The sequence below is a fragment of the Dasypus novemcinctus genome, chromosome 1, assembly GCF_030445035.2.
Source record: "Dasypus novemcinctus isolate mDasNov1 chromosome 1, mDasNov1.1.hap2, whole genome shotgun sequence".
Lineage (NCBI taxonomy): Eukaryota > Metazoa > Chordata > Mammalia > Cingulata > Dasypodidae > Dasypus > Dasypus novemcinctus.
Genome location: NC_080673.1, coordinates 97,705,668 through 97,725,976, shown reverse-complemented (window position 1 = coordinate 97,725,976; position 20,309 = coordinate 97,705,668). Strand labels below are relative to the sequence as shown.

The 20,309-nt window shown below is 40.0% G+C and overlaps 1 protein-coding gene across 5 annotated transcripts in view; it reads right to left on the bottom strand.

The window, feature by feature from the left end:
- The window catches only part of CENPE (centromere protein E), a 68,495-nt gene extending 58,116 nt beyond the window's left edge, over nt 1-10,379 (bottom strand). For all 5 annotated transcript variants that reach the window (XM_058294680.1, XM_058294688.1, XM_058294695.1 and 2 more), the window contains exons 1-9: nt 10,262-10,379; nt 8,758-8,849; nt 5,965-6,054; nt 5,749-5,867; nt 5,435-5,554; nt 4,943-5,024; nt 4,721-4,788; nt 4,574-4,639; nt 1,609-1,660 (exon numbers count right to left, since the gene is read on the bottom strand). In XM_058294680.1, the coding sequence (XP_058150663.1) occupies nt 1,609-1,660; nt 4,574-4,639; nt 4,721-4,788; nt 4,943-5,024; nt 5,435-5,554; nt 5,749-5,867; nt 5,965-6,054; nt 8,758-8,849; nt 10,262-10,317 (745 nt within the window). In that variant the 5' untranslated portion in view covers nt 10,318-10,379. The remainder of the gene's footprint in view (nt 1-1,608; nt 1,661-4,573; nt 4,640-4,720; nt 4,789-4,942; nt 5,025-5,434; nt 5,555-5,748; nt 5,868-5,964; nt 6,055-8,757; nt 8,850-10,261) is intronic.
- Between the last annotated feature and the right edge of the window lie 9,930 nt (nt 10,380-20,309).

Sequence of the window (20,309 nt, the reverse complement as noted above, 5' to 3'; positions counted from 1 at the left end):
AGGTTTTCAATCTACCACTTATACAAAAAATATTGTAAGAAACAACTTTGAACAGATGTTATTTCATAGGAACATTAGTCAGCTATTGCTGTAATACTGCTGCTTAACAAACCAGCTTAAAATAAACATTTATATCTTGTTCACAGGTATGAGGATCGACTGGACATAGGTATGGCTCAGTTGAGTGGCTCTATTTCAGGCTGCAGGATGAGTTCAGGTCTGCTTCACAAACCTCTCATCCTTCTTGGATCACCTCTTCTTATGGCACATGGCAGGAGTATAAGTGTGAGCTAAACTACTTTAGTACTATAGACTATTCATTCACAACCTTTCCCTATTTTCTAGTGGCTATTGGTATTTTTCTTATTAACTGATAGGAGCCCATTACATATTAGGAATATTAGCCCCTTGACTGAAGTACAAGCAGCACATTTTTCCAGTTTGCCATTTACCATTTTGACTTTGCTTATATGGTGATCACTGCCATGGAGAAATTTTTCATTTTCATGTAGTCAAATCTACCAAGTCTTTCTTTTATGGTTTCTGGACTTTCATAGTTAGAAAGGTCTTGATCATTTCAGGTTCTCTTCCAGTAATTTTTATGGTTTGTTTTTACATTTAAATTTTTGAGCTGTTTATAATGTATCCTTGGTGTGTGGTATGATGTATGAATCCAACCTTTTTTTCCCCCCAGTGGCCACCAATTCTTTGAATAATCTATCTTTACCTTACAAACCTGAAGGGCCACATTTATCATATTCCAAATTCTGTATGTACTTGGGACTCTCTTTGGACTTACTCTTCTGTTCCATTGTGCTGATTATCCATGCATCACTATCACACTGTTTTAAATACTATTATATTATAATACGTTTTACTATCCCGTATGGTTAAATTTCTACTTACTTCTCATTTTCAGTGTTTTCCTGACTAGTCATGTTTGTTTTTATTTTCCCATATAAATTATTTAAAATCTTCATTTTACTTATAAACTTTAAACAACACAAAAATGCACTTGATATTTTTATTAGGACAGTGTTAAATATAAAAATTAATAGAGGGAGGATTGACATTTATGATTTTGAATACTCCCACTTAAGCCCTTGGGATGCTTTTCCATTTGTTTAAGTATTTATTTTTGGCCTTCAAATCTGTTTTAAAGTTTTCTTTCTATAGGTGTTGCACAATTTTTGTTAAATATCCTACCAGGTATTATTTTAAGTTATTATTGTAAATGGGATAATTTTGTCCATTGTTGTTTATCTTATGGGAGATTTTAATGCCTGTATTATTATGTACCCCACTGCCTTTCTGAGTTTCCTTACTGATTATGAAAAGTAAGATAGTTTTCATGGTACTCTCCTGGGTTTTCCAGCTATTTGATCACATCAATTGCATAGTTCCAAATTTTGAATTGCTGCTATGGTAGACCAAGGTAAATAATTAGTCAGGTACAGATCCTGATTTTTATGTTAAAGACTTTTATCAGAAGATAATAACAACAATAATAACTGGTTTTATCAGTTTCTAAAATTCTTGGTAGCACTTTTTATCCTGTAAAAGAATAGGAAGACATTAAGATAAACATAATTCATGAGCTTTCATTACCTTCAGCTCCTGTTTGAGCAGCTCTTTCACTTCCTGCAAGATCAACCAAATTCTGTAACATAGAGTGAAATAAGTCTTTAGAAGGGTAACTTGAAATAATAAAATTTGAGCTCCAGAAACATTTTTAACACATGGTATATCTGAGTATCCCATCTGTATCCTTGTCTCCCATCTCACTGTTTAGGCCTTCCTCTTTCTCTTGGACTCAGACTGTTCTCTGTATCTCATCCTTTCTTTTTTGTGATATATCCTACAAAATGCTGTCAGGTTCTCTTCTACATAAAGTCTGAAACTTTACCATTGTAAGTAGGTTTCTTTACAATCTGACACTTGTGTTACTCTAGTCTTCTATCTATCCATTACTTAATCTTAACTTTAACTGAACTACTCACTATTCCCCAAACACCCAATGTACCTATACCTCTCAGGCAGTAGTTTTTGCTGCTCCTTTTGTTTAGGTAATTTTGAGGTTCTAGCCTGCCTGATCCTTTATTCAAGGTCCTGGGCTAATGTTACCCTTCGAGAGATACCTTTCTTGACTTTATCTGTCCTCCTTGACACCTTCAAAGAACTGTTCTCTCTATCATGCCCTCGAGTTCTTTATATACATACTCCTATAGCACTTGATTCTGTTGGGCTAATGGGTTGTATCCATAATGGGACTGGAGCACTTTTAAGGCAGAGCCTTCCTTACATTTTAAAAAATAATGCAGGGCTGGCGGGTATATGTATTTTTCGAATGTAACATTAAAAAAAAATAAAGACAAAAAAATATAAAATATACAACTTAAAACATTAAAAAAAATAATGCTTTGGAAAAGAAAAAGATATTGCCTTATCATGCACAAGGACATTGTGTTAGGTGCTTGGAATTTAATAGTGAACAAGACAAATGAGGTCTCTGCTTTCATGCAGCTTACCTTCTACATTGGTGGAAGTGAAAAAACTTGAGGTTAGTAAGGAGAGAGAAAACAAACAAACAAGAAATATATTGTAATAATACAAATAATTTAAATAGAGTGCTAGGGAAGGAAAAGGTGGGTTATTTGAATTGTATGGCAGAGGAAGGCCTCTCATTAAGTTAAGATCTGGAAGCTAGAGAAGGAACCAACTAAAATGTACTCCAGATAGAATAGCAGTATACCTGGTAATAGAAGTGAGCTTAGTATATTAAAAAAAATAGAGAGGGTAGTGGGGCAGAGTGGGTGAAGTGGAGAGAAGGACAAAATAAGATAAGCGGGTAGTGACTGGCTTATGCAGGGTTTGTAAGTAAGGGCAATAACTGTGGATGCAATTCTAAATGCAATGGGAAGTGACTGAAGGGTTTAAAGCAAGGGAGTGACATAGCCTGATGTAAATTTCTAAAAGATTTACAGTAGCCCCTGAGAGAAGAATGGATCAGAGAGGGACAAGAATTGTAGCAGTAAGCCCAGTTAGGAGGCTGTACAGGAATCTAGGTGAGAGACAATGGTGGCTTGGGCTAAATGGAAATAGTAAAGAGTAAAGGGGTGTTTTTTTTTTTAAATCTCAGAGCCTAGCACTATGCTCAGAACATAGTAAAGGCTCCGTAAATATTCTGACTGCACTGAAATAAAGTCAGAGCTTTAACTTATTTCTCTCTGTGGAGACTTTCAGAGGTGGGCAGTAACTAGGTATTCTATGTTATGGTCCTACTTCAGATACTTGGTTTCTCTAAAGCATTAAAATAGTTCTGGTTTTTCCTGCATAGTATCTATGACAGATGGCCCAGATACACAATAAAGGCAGAAAGTGGTGACAAAAGCAGCATGACTTAAGGTATAAAGATGGGAACATGCATTAGTATTCAAAGACACTAAGAGGCCCAATCTATAAGAGAGGAACCCATGTGTTGTAGTAGAAGTAAAGTTAAGATTGGTAAAGAGTGACTAGATCTTGTCCAGGGAAGTGACATAATGACAGCAGTGCTTGGATAATATTAGCAATCTGCATGATGGATGGAAGAAGACAAGAGCCACAGAAGCCAGGTTTTAGGAGAATGATTTAGTAATTCAAGAAAGATGAGAACCTAAATGAGTATGACATCAGTGGGACTATTCAAAGGTATAATCAATAAGAAATGGTGAATTACTAGACAAAGGGGAAAGCAGAAAAGGATGAGTTAAAATTGCCCTAGGGGAAGCGGTTGTAGCTTAATGCTTGAGTGCCTGCTTCCCAACTACAAGGTCTTGGGTGAAATCCCCTATACCTCTTAAAAAAAATAAATAAATAAATAAAATAAAATTGACTTAGATTTCCAGTCTAGGTGGCCAAAGAAAAATTCACAATGGCAGAGAGAATTAATTTGGCTCTAGACATACTGGATTTTGAGAAAATAGTGGGACACACGATTATATCAATCTTTAGGCAAACGTAGTAGAACTTAGAGTCTAAATAAAATAAATATTTGGCAGTCAACAATATGTAAATGATGGAAGAGTGGAGATATCACTCTTTGCTTAAAAAGCTTTATAGTCTGAAATACTGTTTAGTTCAAAACCTGTTTTCTTACTGTACTTAAGAAAGAACTCTAATAATCTTATTTCCTTTTTAATCACTCAATCTATGTTTTTGTTGATCCCACAAGTCAAATTCTACTAGCTGAGATAAAAAAAAAAAACCCACCCAATTCCAAGATTACTTTAACTCTTAAATGTGTTTATGAAAGAAAAAATCCTACTTCATAACTGGTTAGGAAAAGCCTCAATTCCTACAGTCCCTACATCTAAATTTTAGTCTTAATATAATAGAAAGAGCCTCTGAATTCTTCCTAAAGCATTTTAATGTTCAGTATGATACAACTGACATGACTGGTAAAGCTACAATTAATAAATTGTTTTTTTCCTATTCAGTTCAGTTAATAAGTCTTATTAAACCAAACACCCAGAGCTGAATTAAATTTTCATTTGGTTTATATGGTATGTTACATTGGTTCATCAATACTCACCAAATGGGATACCTTGACGGCTCCTTCACAATTAGAAGGGTCACCTTTCTCTCTACTTTCCAAAATCTAGACAGAAAAGGCAATTTGTAGAAAAATGAGTGCATTCATAATTGGAAAAACCAAAGAAAAAGAAAAAGAATTACCTACCATCCTAAAAATGGTATGAGAACGACTGCTTCTTTGATTCATTTTTGTTATTCCATAATGTCTGTTCTCTGTAAAAATGAGTATTTCAGATGCACATATTAAAACCTAAAGAAAAACTTTTATTTTAGCTTAAAAGTAAAAGTATGATTTAAGGCCTGAACACGCTTGCTTGAAAAGTTAGTTTTTAAAAGAGTTTTAAATCAGTACAGCATAAAGTCTTACTTTCTCCCTTTGTGATCCACTTCAGAGCCATTTCTGATGTATAAACCACTTCTTCTGTGAGATCAGACACATACACATTCCTCTGAAACAAGTTTAATTATGGAAAGATTAGAGAAAGGGAATCACTTTTTGAGAAAAAGAAGGTACACTGTTACAGAATTCATTTATGGAGGTTAGAATTGAAAAATGAGAACTATCAATTTGTAGGAAAGTAAGCTAATCTAGGAATACTCAAAACTGTTTCCTATGCCATAGCAGAGAAAATGCTAACCTCATATTTCCATTTTGATACTTTTACATACTTAAACCAATAAATTACAGCTGTCAGCATTTAAAAACTGCACATATTACTTAAGTGGTACACTTCTACAAAGGCTTCAAAAAAAGAAAACATAGAAAAAGACATTTAAAAAATATAGAAATTAAAATTAAATGTTCAAGAATAATCTCAATAAGTAAGTCTAATTTAGAGTTGCTTTAATTGTAACTCACATTGAAGTCTTCACGAATTATTAAAGGTTTCATTTTTCGAGTGTCACAGAGCAAATCTGTAATGGTTTCATTGTAGATTTCCATGTAAGACACACGTAAAAGAAATTCCCTCTCAGGAAACTGGAAGAAAATAAAATATGTAAAGATACCAGAGGAATATTTACAATTATGAAAACTGTTTAAGACTGAATCCTCGTGTGCTAATATTAAAGGGATAAAGAAATTATATTAGCAAAACAAAAAAAAATTAAAAAGTCCTATGGTTCTGTGTTAACAATAATAAACAAATAGTTACAGTAAGCTAAATAATTTACCTCCTTAATTTTTTGGAAAATGTCATGAATTGCCCTGGGTATTACTCCTAAATAATCTTCTGAGCCCATCATAGTATATGTTTTTCCTGAAGCGGTCTGTCCATAGGCAAATATAGTACCTGCAAAAACAAAACAAAATACATATATGCACAGATTATAAATGAATATACAATGTGTAAAACTAAAATGTTACTGCAGCATGCAGTGAATACAAACCATTGTAGCCTTGTATGGCAGAATCTATGATTGGTACAGCTATTTCTTCATACACATTTTTAGTAGTTTCATTACTATGAAAGACACGATCTAAAAACAAACAAACAAAAAAACCAAAACAGAGAAGTTAAACCAGACAATGCTCATACCAACAGCTTTCATTCTGAATAAGTATATACCCAAAGAAATAAAATTGTCATGAAATAGGTATGATAAAATACTTAAGACATTCTTATTTTCTTCAACTTACTATTCCTCTGAAAATACATTTCTCTATTCATTAAAATGTGTTGGTCTACACACAGAAAAGATAAGTCAATTATCCTATGTGCTTTTAAGGGGCAGGAGGCGTACTGGTTAAGATGGGCTCTGGAATCAGACTGCTTAGATTCAAATCCTGGTTCTGCCTCTTCTGAACTGTGTGACACTAAGCAAGGTGGTCAATGTCTCTGTGTCTTGGTTCCCTAATCTGTAAAAGGGGACCTCTTCCTCACCACTCTTTTGGTGGTAACCTGACATTAAAAATCTCACAAGAAATATAGATGTGAGGAAGGAAATATACTGACTTGCAATGAAAAATTCAGTGATCACAAAATGAAATGCTTACGTCATGACCAGCTATCCTCCAGTTTGGCTGAATGTAAGGGAAACCAAATTGACATCTGAAGGTAACTTAGGGGTCATGATTTCAGAGCCAGGGGAGTTGTCTGAATGACTGAAACCTTTAATGCCACTGAGAACCTGTAGTATTTGATTCTTAACACTTGGGCATCCCTTACTCTTAGTTTTTCATGTTCCATAAACCCTGGCATATAGTTTTACTTTGAAAAAGAAAAAAGGAGCTGATACCATCTGTTTTAGTTCCCTGGCTGCTAAAACAAATACCATACAATGAACTGGCATTTTCCTTTTTTAATATTTATTTATTTCTCCTCCACTCCCCCGCCCCCCGCCCGCCCCAGTTGTCTGTTCTCTGTGTCTATTTGCTGCATGTTCTTTCTTTGTCCGCTTCGGTTGTTGTCAGTGGCATGGGAATCTGTGTTTCTTTTTGTTGCGTCATCTTGTTGCGTCAGTTCTCCATGTGTGCAGCGCCATTCCTGGCCAGGCTGCACTTTCTTTCGCGCTGGGTGGCTCTCCTTACGGGGCGCACTCCTTGCGCATGGGGCTTCCCTACGTGGGGACACCCCTGTGTGGCAGGGCACTCCTTGCATGCATCAGCACTGCACATGGGCTAGCTCCACACGGGTCAAGGAGGCCCAGGGTTTGAACCGCGAACCTCCCATGGGGTAGACAGACGCCCTAATCACTGGGCCAAGTCCGCTTCCCTGAACTGGCTTAATAACAGGAATTAATGGGCTCATGGTTTCAGAGGCTAGAAGTCTTGCTCCCTTCTGAGGTTGGTATCTTCTAGCTGGCCAGTTATCTTTGGGGTTCCTTGGCCTTTATAATGGCAATGCACATAGTGGCATCTTCTTTCTTTTCTGGGTTCCATTGACTTCCACTTTCTGGCTGCTCCCCTGGGCTTCTCTCTGACCTTCACTCTGTTTATAAAAGACTCTAGTAATCTGGATTAAAGCTCAACCTGATTCAGCTGGGCCACACCTTAACTGAATTAACATCTTTAAGAGCTTTTAAGCTACACCTACCAGAATGTGGACCAGAACTAAGAGCTAAGAACATGTCTATACTGGGGTACACAATTCAACCTACCATATCATCAAACAACCCTTTAACAGGAATCATTTTTCATCTCCTATATATTTTTGCTCTAAAACCTTACATGTGGTCTTTCTGGTTTAACACTAAGATGATAACGTTCTAACTCTTATTCCTATGGTTTTGAGAACCTCACTATTTTCAACAGTGGCTAAGTGGCAGCATGATGCTACAGTCAGAACATAGATCTGAAGGTTGACTTCCATTTGCTGGCTGTGTGATCTGTTTCAGTTCTTCAATAAAATGCGGAAGGTATTAGTACCTACTGCATAGGCTTGTTAGGAGGATTATATGAATTAATACCATGAGGTGCTTAAAACAGTGCTTGATACATGCTCAGTACTATATATGTGTTCATTAATTAAACCAATCAACTTATTTAACCATTAAGGCCTTCAACTTTTGCTCATCTTTCAGGTCTCAGCATTAAGTGGTACCTTTTGTGACATCTAGTCTAAGTTAGAGCCCCTGTTATAAACTCCCACGAAGCTTATCTCATCACAGTATAATTACTTGGTTAATGGTTTTCTTCCCACCACACTATAAGCGCCACAAAAGCAGGGGGGGTTCCTGCTATATTCCAGTTGACAAAACTATTTTTGGTGCTACATAAATATTTACAAAATGAATGAATAAATGAAAATTCTGCAAGTATGAATAGTATGATTTTTTCAAGAGTAATCTAGAAATATTAGGAATGTCTTCACCACATATTCTTTATAATTTTACAGAAAATACTTGCAGAAAGAACATATTGAACTGAAAAATCTTAAATATAACTTAACATTAAGCAGTATATTTTGAGCTTACAGTTTCAGACCACAAATATGCTACAGAATAAGAGGAGAAAAAGTTTCAACTTACCACAACTGTAACTGTGTTTTAAATATCAATTTATTACTCTACCTATCATATATGGTAAATGAACATTTTCTGGTTTCCAATGAAGCAGTTTACAGAAGGCTTAGCCTGACTTTTAATGATCATTCCAGTATTACTGATAAGCCTTTTGTACTCTTAATAGGAAAAGGACTGAAAAGGATAACAAGCTCATCTTTGTTGCTATTATAAGCTTACCAAAATTGAAGGATTTGCTCCCATCAACTTGGTAAATAGTATTATTGCCAGTTTTCCAGTAAACTTGGGTAGCTTCTCCAAGAGCTTCTTCTCTAAAAGATAAAAACTGCACTTTAGTATAATTGGTCATAGAAATCATGTTGTATGAAAAATAATTTAAGACATTTCATTTTCTGAAGAATATTTTAAAAGATGGTAATGAATTTCACATATATTCAACTAATTTAAATGGGGCTTCAGCAACCTCCTGCCCTCTCATCGAGTTTCCTTGTGAAGCCCTTCACTCCAATTCCCTTCCTTGCCATTACTGGTAGCTAAAAGGATAGACTCAAAATCTAATCCTGATTATGTTCCTTATGCTTAAAACCTTTAAAAACCTTCTGGAAACTTCTGAAATCCTTAGCATGGCACACAAGACCTGGATCATGTTCATCTGTCTCTTCAATCTTGTCTTCTAAACACCCATATACATCCTACACTCCATATAAATCAGCATACCTGTTAAGTCCCCACAAAATGACAGATTCAACACCTGTGTGCCTGGAATACCCTGCCTTTCCTTTCCATTAACCTACCTATTCTTTCACTCACTAAAGATTTTCATGACACCAGCCCCATCCTTCTCATCCAGATATGATTTTCCTGAGGGCCTAATGACTTTTCTAGCAAAAGCTTCGCATCTGACTATCCTAACACTGGTCACAATGTATTGTAATGGTTCCTTTACACCTGCCATTTGCATTAGATAATGAGCTCTTAAAGACAGGAAACTCCCCATTCTGAAACTCTCATTTATTAAACACCCAATGGTACTCAGCAAGGATTTGTGACACACAAACTTTAAGTTGGCATTCTGGGAGAAGGTCAGAGACTAGAGAAACAAATGGAATTCATTTATTTCCCTTTTCTGCTCTATTTTTCTCTAGATCGTTTATTTATCACCATCTAACATTCCATATTTTTTACTTTGTTTTCTGTTTTCCCCCACTAGAATGTAAGCTCCACAGTAAAACGATGGTAGAACCTGTTAGTACAGTACACTGTATTTAAAAAAACCCAGTAGGGGTAAATGTGTTAAATGACAATGCGACAAGATACTCTAGACTTCGTCCTCAGACAGTACAGTAAAGAGCTAGGGGGTTGAGACATTAGGTGTAAAATTCTTGTGATGAGGATCTCGCCATATGACTCCCACGGGATTTGAGTGGTGTGGGGGAGGCGCAGGTGCGAGACAGGCAGAGCAAAGGACGGGTTGAGGTCTTTAACGTCAGACAGCCTGAATGAGAAGAATTAAGAAAATCCCGCCGCTGAAAAGTATCCTTCAGAAAGGTCTCTGCTCCTTCCCGGTCTACTTATAAAACCGAAGCACAAGGCAGGTAAGTACCCAATTACCAGGCAGCGGAGCCGGCAGGGAGCCGCTCGGGGAAACGCCAGGGGATTCAACCCCGTGACCAGGGCGGGTGCGGAAGGCCGCAGGCGGAACCGGCCACAGTAACGCACCTACCTAGTGTTGAGGGGCCGGACCCGCACGCACACAGCGACAGCGCCTTCCTCCGCCATCCTGCAGAGGGGCTGGGGGGACTGGCGAAAATCCTCCGGGGCCAGCGCTTCCCGGCTCAGGAGCCACCCCGCCTTTAAGTTTAAAATTTCCCAGACGCCGCGTCTGATTGGACCCCGGCCTCGTGACGTCACGGGCCGTTCCACCGGCGCCTGGGTGGCGGGGGGCGCGAGACGAGCGGCGCGTAAGGCAGGGAGCGGGATTTAAAGGTCTGGGGGGCGTCAGGTCAGAGGAAGTCTGATTGGAGATTCCGGAAGCCGGCCGGGAGCGGTTACTTTGCTAAGAAACCGCGGAAGTGCGGTCGCTGTGTACAAATGTTGCTCTACACTTTACCTTTGAAGAGCTTGTAATCAATTTGTAGAAGAAAGTAGACAGAGAAAGTTTTTAACAGAAAATAATTAGGACTTTTAAAGAACCCCACCAACATTTTTTAAAAAAATTTAAGCGACGTGAGTTAAAACTCACCGCCCAGCCCGAAAGCGTAAGAAGTCTATTGACTGTGAGTTCCTAAGAGGATGATTTAGAGGAAAAGAATTGCTGAAGACTGGGAAAGTTTATTTGGTAAGGTGGTGAAACTCATTAATGGAAAAGGAAATGTGATTCCAAGTATTTCTCTGGCAGAAATAGGATTTGGTTTTCCATTGTCTTAAGTATGTGTCACAGTAGAGTACTAACATTTTCCTTAGGAGTGGGTTCAATCATTTGATTTAAGGAGCATCAAAGATTATTCCCTTTCCCTCACTAAAAATGTGAATTGACTTACAGTTACTAATAATTGTTCACTGTTTAAAGGAGTTGAAAACCCTACTAATTTAATACAACCATTTTGGAAGGTAATTTGGCAGTATCGTTCAACACTGAATACACATGTCCTTTATCCCCAATTTAGTATTTGAAGAAGTGTGCAAGGACATGTATAGAAGGCCATTAGTTGCAGCAAACACTAAATGTCTATTAATAAGGGCTTGGTTAAGTGCATGATGTATCCATATGATGGAGCACTATGTTAGCTAGCAGGAAAAAGGATGAAGCTCTTCATGTGTACTTTTTAGAAAGCTAGCCAACATGTTTTAACTGAAAGAAATCCATGTTGTGGAGTTGTGTGTGCAGTAAGTTCCTATTTGAATTTTAAAAGGATATTTACATGCCTGGATATATATATATATATATATATATATATATAATTTCTGTAAAGATACACAGAATTTACTTTGGAGAGGAAAGACTGAGTTAGAAAATAGTTCTGCCTTCCATTTTTTTTTAAAAATACTACTCAATTTATTCATTTTTAAAAAAGATACTACATTAAAAAAAATGAGGCCCTCTTTCGCCCCCACCGCCCCAACCCCACCACTCCCCCCACAATAACACTCTCCCCCATCATCATGTCACATCCATTGCATCTGGTGAGTACATCTCTGGGCATCGCTGCACTCCATGTCCCGTGTTCCACACCATAGCCCACATTTTCCCACGTTCCATCCAGTGTGCCATGGGAGGACATACAACATCTGGCAATTGTCCCTGGGGCACCACCCAGGACAACTCCAAGTCCCGAGAATGCCTCCACATCTCTTCCTCCCATTCCCCGCACCCAGCAGCCGCCATGGCCACTTTTTCCACATCAATGCCACATTTTCTCAATTATTAACCACAATAGTTCATGAATAGAATATCATTAAGTCCACTCTGATCCTTACTGTATTCCTCCTTCTTGTGGACCTTGGCTTGGTTGTGTCCATTCCACATCTATGTCAAGAGGGGGTTTAGATTCCACATGGATATTGGATGCAATCCTCCTGCTTTCAGTTGTAGACACTCTAGGCTCCAGAGTGTGGTGGCTGACATTCTTCAACTCCATGTTAGCTGAGTGGAGTAAGTCCAATAAATCAGAGTGTAGGAGCTGAAGTCTGTTGAGGTCAGGGCCTGGCTATCATATTGTCAGTCCAGAGATTCAAATCCCCTAGATATATCTTAAGCCCCAGCACCAACACAATTCCAGTAAAGTAGCATGAAAGTCTTGTGAAAAGAGATCCCATCTGAGTCCAGCTCCATCACGCAGAAACACCAGCTCCAAAGAAGGGCCAACTGGCATGGCAGTGAACCCCATCTGCCATGACCATACAACCTGTGGGTCTCTTTAGCCCTCAAAAGAACTAATATCTGGGGTTGTATCTACTTGATCTGTATCTGAGACTCTGCTCAGGTGTGCATAAGGGCAATCCTTCTGACAACCTCCAGACTCTTTTTTAGAAACTCATAGCCATATGAACGCATTTGTCTTTTCCATTTTTCCCTTACTTTAGGTCAAACAGCATTTTTAACTCCTGTTATTATATGTAGACAGGGATATTCTGCTGGTCCGCGTTGAACCTTTAAGGTCATTTTCTAGTTACGTCATCAGCTGGTGTCCCCATCTCCTTCCCGCCCAGTATTGGCAGCCGGCGCTGCCCCTCCTTCTCCCCTTCTCCGTCTTCTGCCTAGCCGTTATCTAGACAGCCCACACTTTCCCCTTCCCCTCCCTTGCTCCTAACCCCTTAGCCAGCTTACTGTCCAGTAACCGCCTACTGTCCAGTAACCGTCTACGCAAGCAACAGCACCCGCCGGCACCAATCAAGTCCCTTTACGTATCCCTAGACCCTATAAAACCATGTCCCCTTCTACAATAAAGCAGACTTGTGCCCAGACCTTGTCTCCGTGATGTTCTTGCTTGCACCGCGCGTCCCCCGTGCCTGAGCGGAGAGAGCGAGGGCCCAACGGCTTTGTGCCAACCCCCCTCCTCTCCTTCGACCGTGAGGCAGCCCCCGTCCGGAGAGCCCGCCCGGCCATCCGCGTCGACCCTCCCGGAGGCCCGCTGCTGCCCACAAGCTGGTACTTGGTAGTGATCCCTCGGTGCCAGGGAGGCTCATCCCCAGGTGTCATGTCCTACACTGGGGAGAAGGCATTGCATTTACATACTGAGTTTGGCTTTGAGACTGGCTACATTTGAGTAACACGGAGGCTGTCAGGAGGGAACTCTTAGGCACAGTGCTGCTCTAGGCCTTGTTCTTATTTCAGGTGTATAGGCTCACAAGCATGGTCATTAGTATCAGGGGCTCACTGTTGGACCCTCATTCCTTCCTGGTCCTTACCGTTGCACCTGGAGGACTGCCACTGCTCCCCTAGGGACCACGACAGAGCCCCCACCTGGCCAGGAACCCAGTACCCCCCCAGCTGTTGTTTTTAATTGTTTCCACTATGAGTATATCCAAACATTTCCAGGCACCCTGGACACATGCCCTGTATAACTCCCTGTCAACCATATATCGTCTGTCAATAACATCGCATACCAGTATTCCTCCGCTGCCATTGTTGAACCACTCTGCGATCCAAAACTTCCTGAAAAGTGAAGCCCAATATACTGTTAGGTTCCCTTACTAGTAAAATGGAATATAGCGATGAGTTTAAAGGTTAGATATAGAATACATATTGATTTGGAAAAATTCTACATCCTATCTTTTTCCCTAATTATTGAGCTTCTCTTCACAAGAGCCTTAGATCACAGTAATTCATATATACAATATACAGTACTCCCACACATCCACCATAAAACCTTTTCCCTTCCACAGCGATAATCTTTTAACTTATTCATATCATATTTACTAAAACTGAGGTACAGACTCCGAGACAATAGCTTTCTTTTTTTTTTTTTTTTATTGACTTTGTAATAATATTACATCAAAAATATATACGTGAGGTCCCATTCAACCCCACTCCCCCACCCCCCCCTCTCCCCCCCAAAACACTCGTTCCCATCATCATGACACATCCATTGGATTTGGTAAGTACATCTTTGGGCACCTCTGCACCTCATAGTCAATGGTCCACATCATGGCCCATACTCTCCTCCATTCCATCCAGTGGGCCCTGTGAGGATTTACAATGTCCGGTGATTGCCTCTGAAGCACCATCCAGGGCAGCTCCATGTCCCAAAGACACCTCCACCTCTCATCTCTTCCTGCCTTTCCCCATACCCATCGTCCACCATGTCCACTTTTCTCAATCCAATACCACCTCTTCTATGTGGACATTGGATTGGTTGTGTCCATTGCACCTCTATGTCAAGAGGAGGCTCAAATTCCACATGGATGCTGGATGCAATCCTCCCATTTTCAGTTGTAATCACTCTAGGCTCCATGGTGTGGTGATTGTCCTTCTTCAACTCCATCTTAGCTGAGTGTGGTAAGTCCAATAAATCAGATTGTAGGTGCTGGAGTCTGTTGAGGCTCAGGACCTGGCTATCACATTGTCAGTCCAGAGATTCAAATCCCCTAAATATATCTTAAATCCCAACGTTAACTACACCTCCAGCACATTAGCATGAAAGTCTTATGAAGGGAGATCCCATCTGAGTCCAGATTCATCACACATAAACACCATTTCCAATGAGGGGCCATCTGCCCTGGTAGTTAACCCCATCAGCCATGGCCATAACTCTCATGGGTCTCTTTAGCCTTCAAAGGAACCAATATCTGGGGGTTGTATCTGCTTTATCTGTCTCTCTGACTCTGCTCAGTTGTGCATGAGGGCAATCCTTCTGCCAGCCTCCAGACTCTTTTTTAGAAACTCGTAGCCATATAAACTCATTTCTCCTTTCCAGTTCCCCCTTACTTTAGGTCAAACAGCATTTTAAAGTCATGTTATTTTATGTAGACATGGATATTCTGCTGATCCGCATTGAACCTTCCATATAAGGTCCTTTTCCAGTTGCATCATCAGTTAGTATTTGATAGTGGTCCCTCGTTGCCAGGGAGGCTCGTCCCCGGGTGTCATGTCCCACGCTGGAGGGAAGGCATTGCATTTACATGCTGAGTTTGGCTTCGAGACTGGCCACATTTGAGTAACATGAAGGCTGACAGGAGGAAATTCCCAGGCACAATGTTGCTCTAGGCCTTGTTCTTATTTTAGGTTTATCAGCTCACAAGCATAGTCATTAGCATCAGGGGCTCACTGTTGAACCCTCACTCCCTCCAGGTCCCCGCCGCTGTACCTGGGAGACTGTCGCTGCTCCCCTAGGGACCGTGACAGAGCACCACTGGCCAGGAACCCAGTACCCCCCCTGCTGTGGTTTTTAATTGTTGCCACTATGAGTATATCCAATCATTACGATGCCCCCTGGATATATGTTCTGTACAGCTCCCTGTCAGCCATATATCACCTGTCATTGGTATCCCATACCAGTATCCCTCCATTGCCATTGTTGAGACACTCTGTGGTCCAGAGCTCCCCGAAATTTGAAGCCCAATATAATGTCATGGTCCCTTACTAGGGAATGGCATATAGCGATGGGTTTAAAGGATAGATAAAGAACTTGGATAAAGTTAGATAAAGAACTTAGATAAAGAATGTTGACTTGAAAAAATTCCACATCCTATCCTTTTTTTTTTTTTTTCCCCCCCCCCTAATTATTCAGCATTTCTTCACAGGAGTCCTAGACCACAGCAATGCATATATATAATATACAGCACTCCCATACATCCACCACAAAACCTTTTTCCTTCCACAGCGATACTCTTACACCCTATTCACATCATATTTACTTAAGGTGATGTACAGAGTCTGAGATATTAGCTTTCTAACAAGGTAATATCTGTGCTTACATTATGGTGCATACTTTAGGATACACAGTTCTTTACATTTTTAGTTATCCTATGTTTTACATTATGGTTTACATTATCAGTCTGTCATCTCCTATATGTTATGGTGTAATATTACATGTTTTATATCCATCCTTGTGTACTCTCAAAAAACTCCTCTCTTGCCCCCCTTTTACTTTGGTTCCACACATTTAACGTCCATTTTCCCTTCCACCTTGGTGCCCACAGTGACAGCCAATCTCCGTTTCCTGAGGAGCCACTTCCAGAAATAGATGGAATAGTGTTCAGGGCCTAACTTGCTCAACTGCCCCAATGCCCTGGGAGCCACCCTGTCTCTCGAGGGATACAGTTCCCTCTATTTGGTGGCATTAGTCCTCCCCAGGATGTGGGTCCACCCCTACTCTCACTACTTGGGTTTCTACTCCATGGTGTCACCCACTCTGGCAGAATGAGCATTTAGACATTCCCCAGGAGCCCGTCCTGCATCAGACCCTCCCCTCCGAGCATTCTAAACAGGTAACCCTCTTTATTATATTTTGATATGATTTTCTCGGCATTTTACTCTCCACCACCTCCTGACCCTCTCCTGTGTTCGTATGCTCCCCCTCCCTCCCCCCACTTTTGGGCAATGTTACCCAACCATCCCTCCCCAGCCACCCTCAAACCCGTAAAGCCCCAACCAAAGGCAACCCCTTGCCCCCATTTTATCTCTTCTTTGTGTTCATACTTACCACCATCTCGTCTTAAATTCCACCCCTGCAGACATCGGCTCATATCCTTCCTCCACCCTCCGATTTCCTGTAAGCCTATCGTTCAGTCTCTTGCTATCTAGGGCAGCTTGTTTATTTCATATCATTGAGGTCATGTAGTATTTGTCCTTCAATGTCTGGGTTGCTTCACTCAACATAAGGTTCTCAAGATTCATCCATGTTATCACATGTGTTTGTAGTGTGTTTGTTCTTACAGCCGAGTAGTATTCCATTGTGTGTATATACCACATTTTATTGATCCACTCATCTGTTGATGGGCATTTGGATTGATTCCAACTTTTGGCAATAGTGAACAATGCTGCTATGAACATTGGTGTGCATATATCGGTTTGTGTCCTTGTTTTCAGTTCTGCTGGGTATATACCCAGCAGTGGTATTGCTGGGTCATATGGCAAATCTATGGATAGGTTTTTGAGAAACCGCCATACTGTCCTCCAGAATGGTTGGATCCTTCCGCATTCCCACCAGCAGTGGATGAGTGTTCCCCTTCCTTCACATCCTCTCCAGCACTTGTATTCTTCTGTTTTTTTTATAGCTGCCAATCTTATGGGTGTAAGATGGTATCTCATTGTAGTTTTGATTTGCATTTCCCTGATAGCTAGAGATTTGGAACATTTTTTCATGTGCTTTCTTGCCATTTGTATTTCTTCTTCGGAGAAGTGTCTGTTTAAGTCTTTTTCCCATTTTTTAAATGGGTTGTTTATCTTTTTATTTTCAAGATATAGGAGTTCTTCATATATGCAAGTTATAAGTTTCTTATCAGATATATGATTGCCAAATATTTTCTCCCACTGTGTGGGCTCCCTTTTTACTTTCTTGACAAACTCCTTTGAGGTGCAGAAGGCTTTAATTTTGAGGAAGTCCCATTTATTTATTAGTTCTTTTGCTGCTCGTGCTTTTGGTGAGATATTCATAAATCCATTTCCTATTACAAGGTCCTGTAGATGTTTCCCTACACTGCTTTCTAAGGTTTTTATGGTCTTGGCTCTTATATTTAGGAGACAATAGCTTTCAAACAAGGTGACATCTGTGCTTACATTGTGGCCCATACTTTAGGCTATACAGTTTTCTAAATTTTTTAGTTATCCTATGTTTTACATTATGGTTTACATTATTAGTCTGTCGTCCCCTATATGCTTTTGGTGTAATATTACATGTTTTATATCCATCCTTGTGTACTCTTGCGAAACTCCTCTCTTGCCCCCACATTTACCTTGGTTCCATCCATTCAGCATCCATTTTCCCCTCCCCTTGGGGCCCACAGCGATAGCCAATCTCCATTTCCTGAGGAGTCATGTCCAGAGATACTTGCAACAGTGATCAGGGCCTGACTTTCTCAACTGCCCTAATGCCCTGGGAGCCACCATTTCTCTCGAGAGATACAGTTTCCTCTATTTGATGGCATTAGTCCCCCCAGGATGTGGGTCCACCCCCACTCTCACTACTTGGGTCTCTACCCAATGGTACAACCCACCCTGGCAAAATGAGCACTCAGACACTCCCCAGGAGTCTGTCCCACATCAGACCATCCCCTCCGAGCATCCTAAACAGGTAACCCTCCTAATTATAATTTGATACGGTTTTCTCAGCATTTTACTCTCAACTAACACCTGACAATCTCCTATGTTCTTATGTTGCCCCTCCCTCTCCCCAATTTTTTGGGCAATATTACCCATCCACCCATCCCCAGCCCCCCTCAAACCCGCAAAACCCCACCGAAAGGCAATCCCTTGCCCCCATTTTATCTCTTCTTTGTGCTCATACTTACCGCCAGCTTATCATAGATTCCACCCTCTAGACGTCAGCTCACATCCTTCCTCCACCCCCCGACTTCCTGTAAGCCTATCTTCCAGTCTCTAGCTCTCTGAGGCAGCTTGCTTATTTCATATCATTGAAGTCATGTAGTATTTGTCCTTCAATGCCTGGGTTGCTTCACTCAACATAAGGTTCTCAAGATTCATCCATGTTATCACGTCTGTTTGTAGTGTATTTGTTCTTAAAGCCGAGTAGTATTCCATTGTATGTATATACCACATTTTATTGATCCACTCATCTGCTGATGGGCATTTGGGTTGATTCCAACTTTTGGCGATAGTGAACAATGCTGCTATGAACATTGGTGTGCATATATCGGTTTGTGTCCTTGTTTTCAGTTCTGCTGGGTATATACCCAGCAGTGGTATTGCTGGGTCATATGGCAAATCTATGGATAGGTTTTTGAGAAGCCATCAAACTGTCCTCCAGAATGGTTGGATCCTTCTGCATTCCCACCAGCAGTGGATGAGTGTTCCCCTTTCTTCACATCCTCTCCAGCATTTTTATTCTTCTGTTTTTTTTTATAGCTGCCAATCTTATGGGAGTAAGATGGTATCTCATTGTAGTTTTGATTTGCATTTCCCTGATAGCTAGAGATTTGGAGCATTTTTTCATGTGCTTTTTAGCCATTTGTATTTCTTCTTTGGAGAAGTGTCTGTTTAAATCTTTTTCCCATTTTTAAATGGGTTGTTTATCTTTTTATTTTCAAGATATAGGAGTTCTTTATATATGCAAGTTATAAGTCTCTTATCAGATATATGGTTGCCAATATTTTCTCCCATTGTGTGGGTTCCCTTTTTACTTTCTTGATAAACTCCTTTGAGGTGCAGAAGGCCTTAATTTTGAGGAAGTCCCATTTATCAATTTGTTCTTTTGCTGCTCGTGCTTTTGGTGTGATATTCATAAAGCTATTTCCTATTACAAGGTCTTATAGATGTTTCCCTACACTATTTTCCAAGGTCTTTATGGTCTTGGCTCTTATATTTAGGTCTTTGATCCATCTTGAGTTGATCTTTGTATAAGGTGTGAGATAGTAATCCTCTTTCATTCTTCTACATATGGATATCCAGTTCTCCAGGCACCATTTGTTGAATAGGCCATTCTCTCCCAGTTGAGAGGGTTTGGTGGCTTTATCGAATATAATATGGCTATATATAATGAGGTTCTATATCAGAACTTTCAATTCGATTCCATTGGTCTGTGTGGCTCTCCTTATGCCAATACCATGCTGTTTTCACTACTGTAGCTTTGTAGTATGTTTTGAAGTCAGGTAGTGTGATTCCTCCAATTTCGTTTTTCTTTTTCAAGATGTCTTCGGCTATTCGGGGTCTCTTTCCTTTCCAAATAAATTTCATACTTAGTTTTTCTAGTTCCTTAAAGAAGGCTGCATTGATTTTTATTGGGATTGCATTGAATGTGTAGATCAATTTTGGTAGGATAGACATCTTAATAATATTTAGTCTTCCTATCCATGAACAGGGAATATTCTTCCATTTATTTAGGTCTTCTTTGATTTCCTGAACAGTCTTGTCTAGTTCTCAGTGTATAAGTTTTTTACATCTTTAGTTAAATTTATTCCTAAATACTTGATTTTTTAATTTACTATTGTGAATGGTATTTGTTTCTTGATTTCCTCCTGATCTTGCTCATTATTGGTGTACAGAAATGCTCCTGATTTTTGCGCATTGATCTTATAACCTGCTACTTTACTAAACTCATTCATGAGTTCTGGAAGCTTTGTTGTAGACCTCTCAGGGTTTTCTATGTATAGGA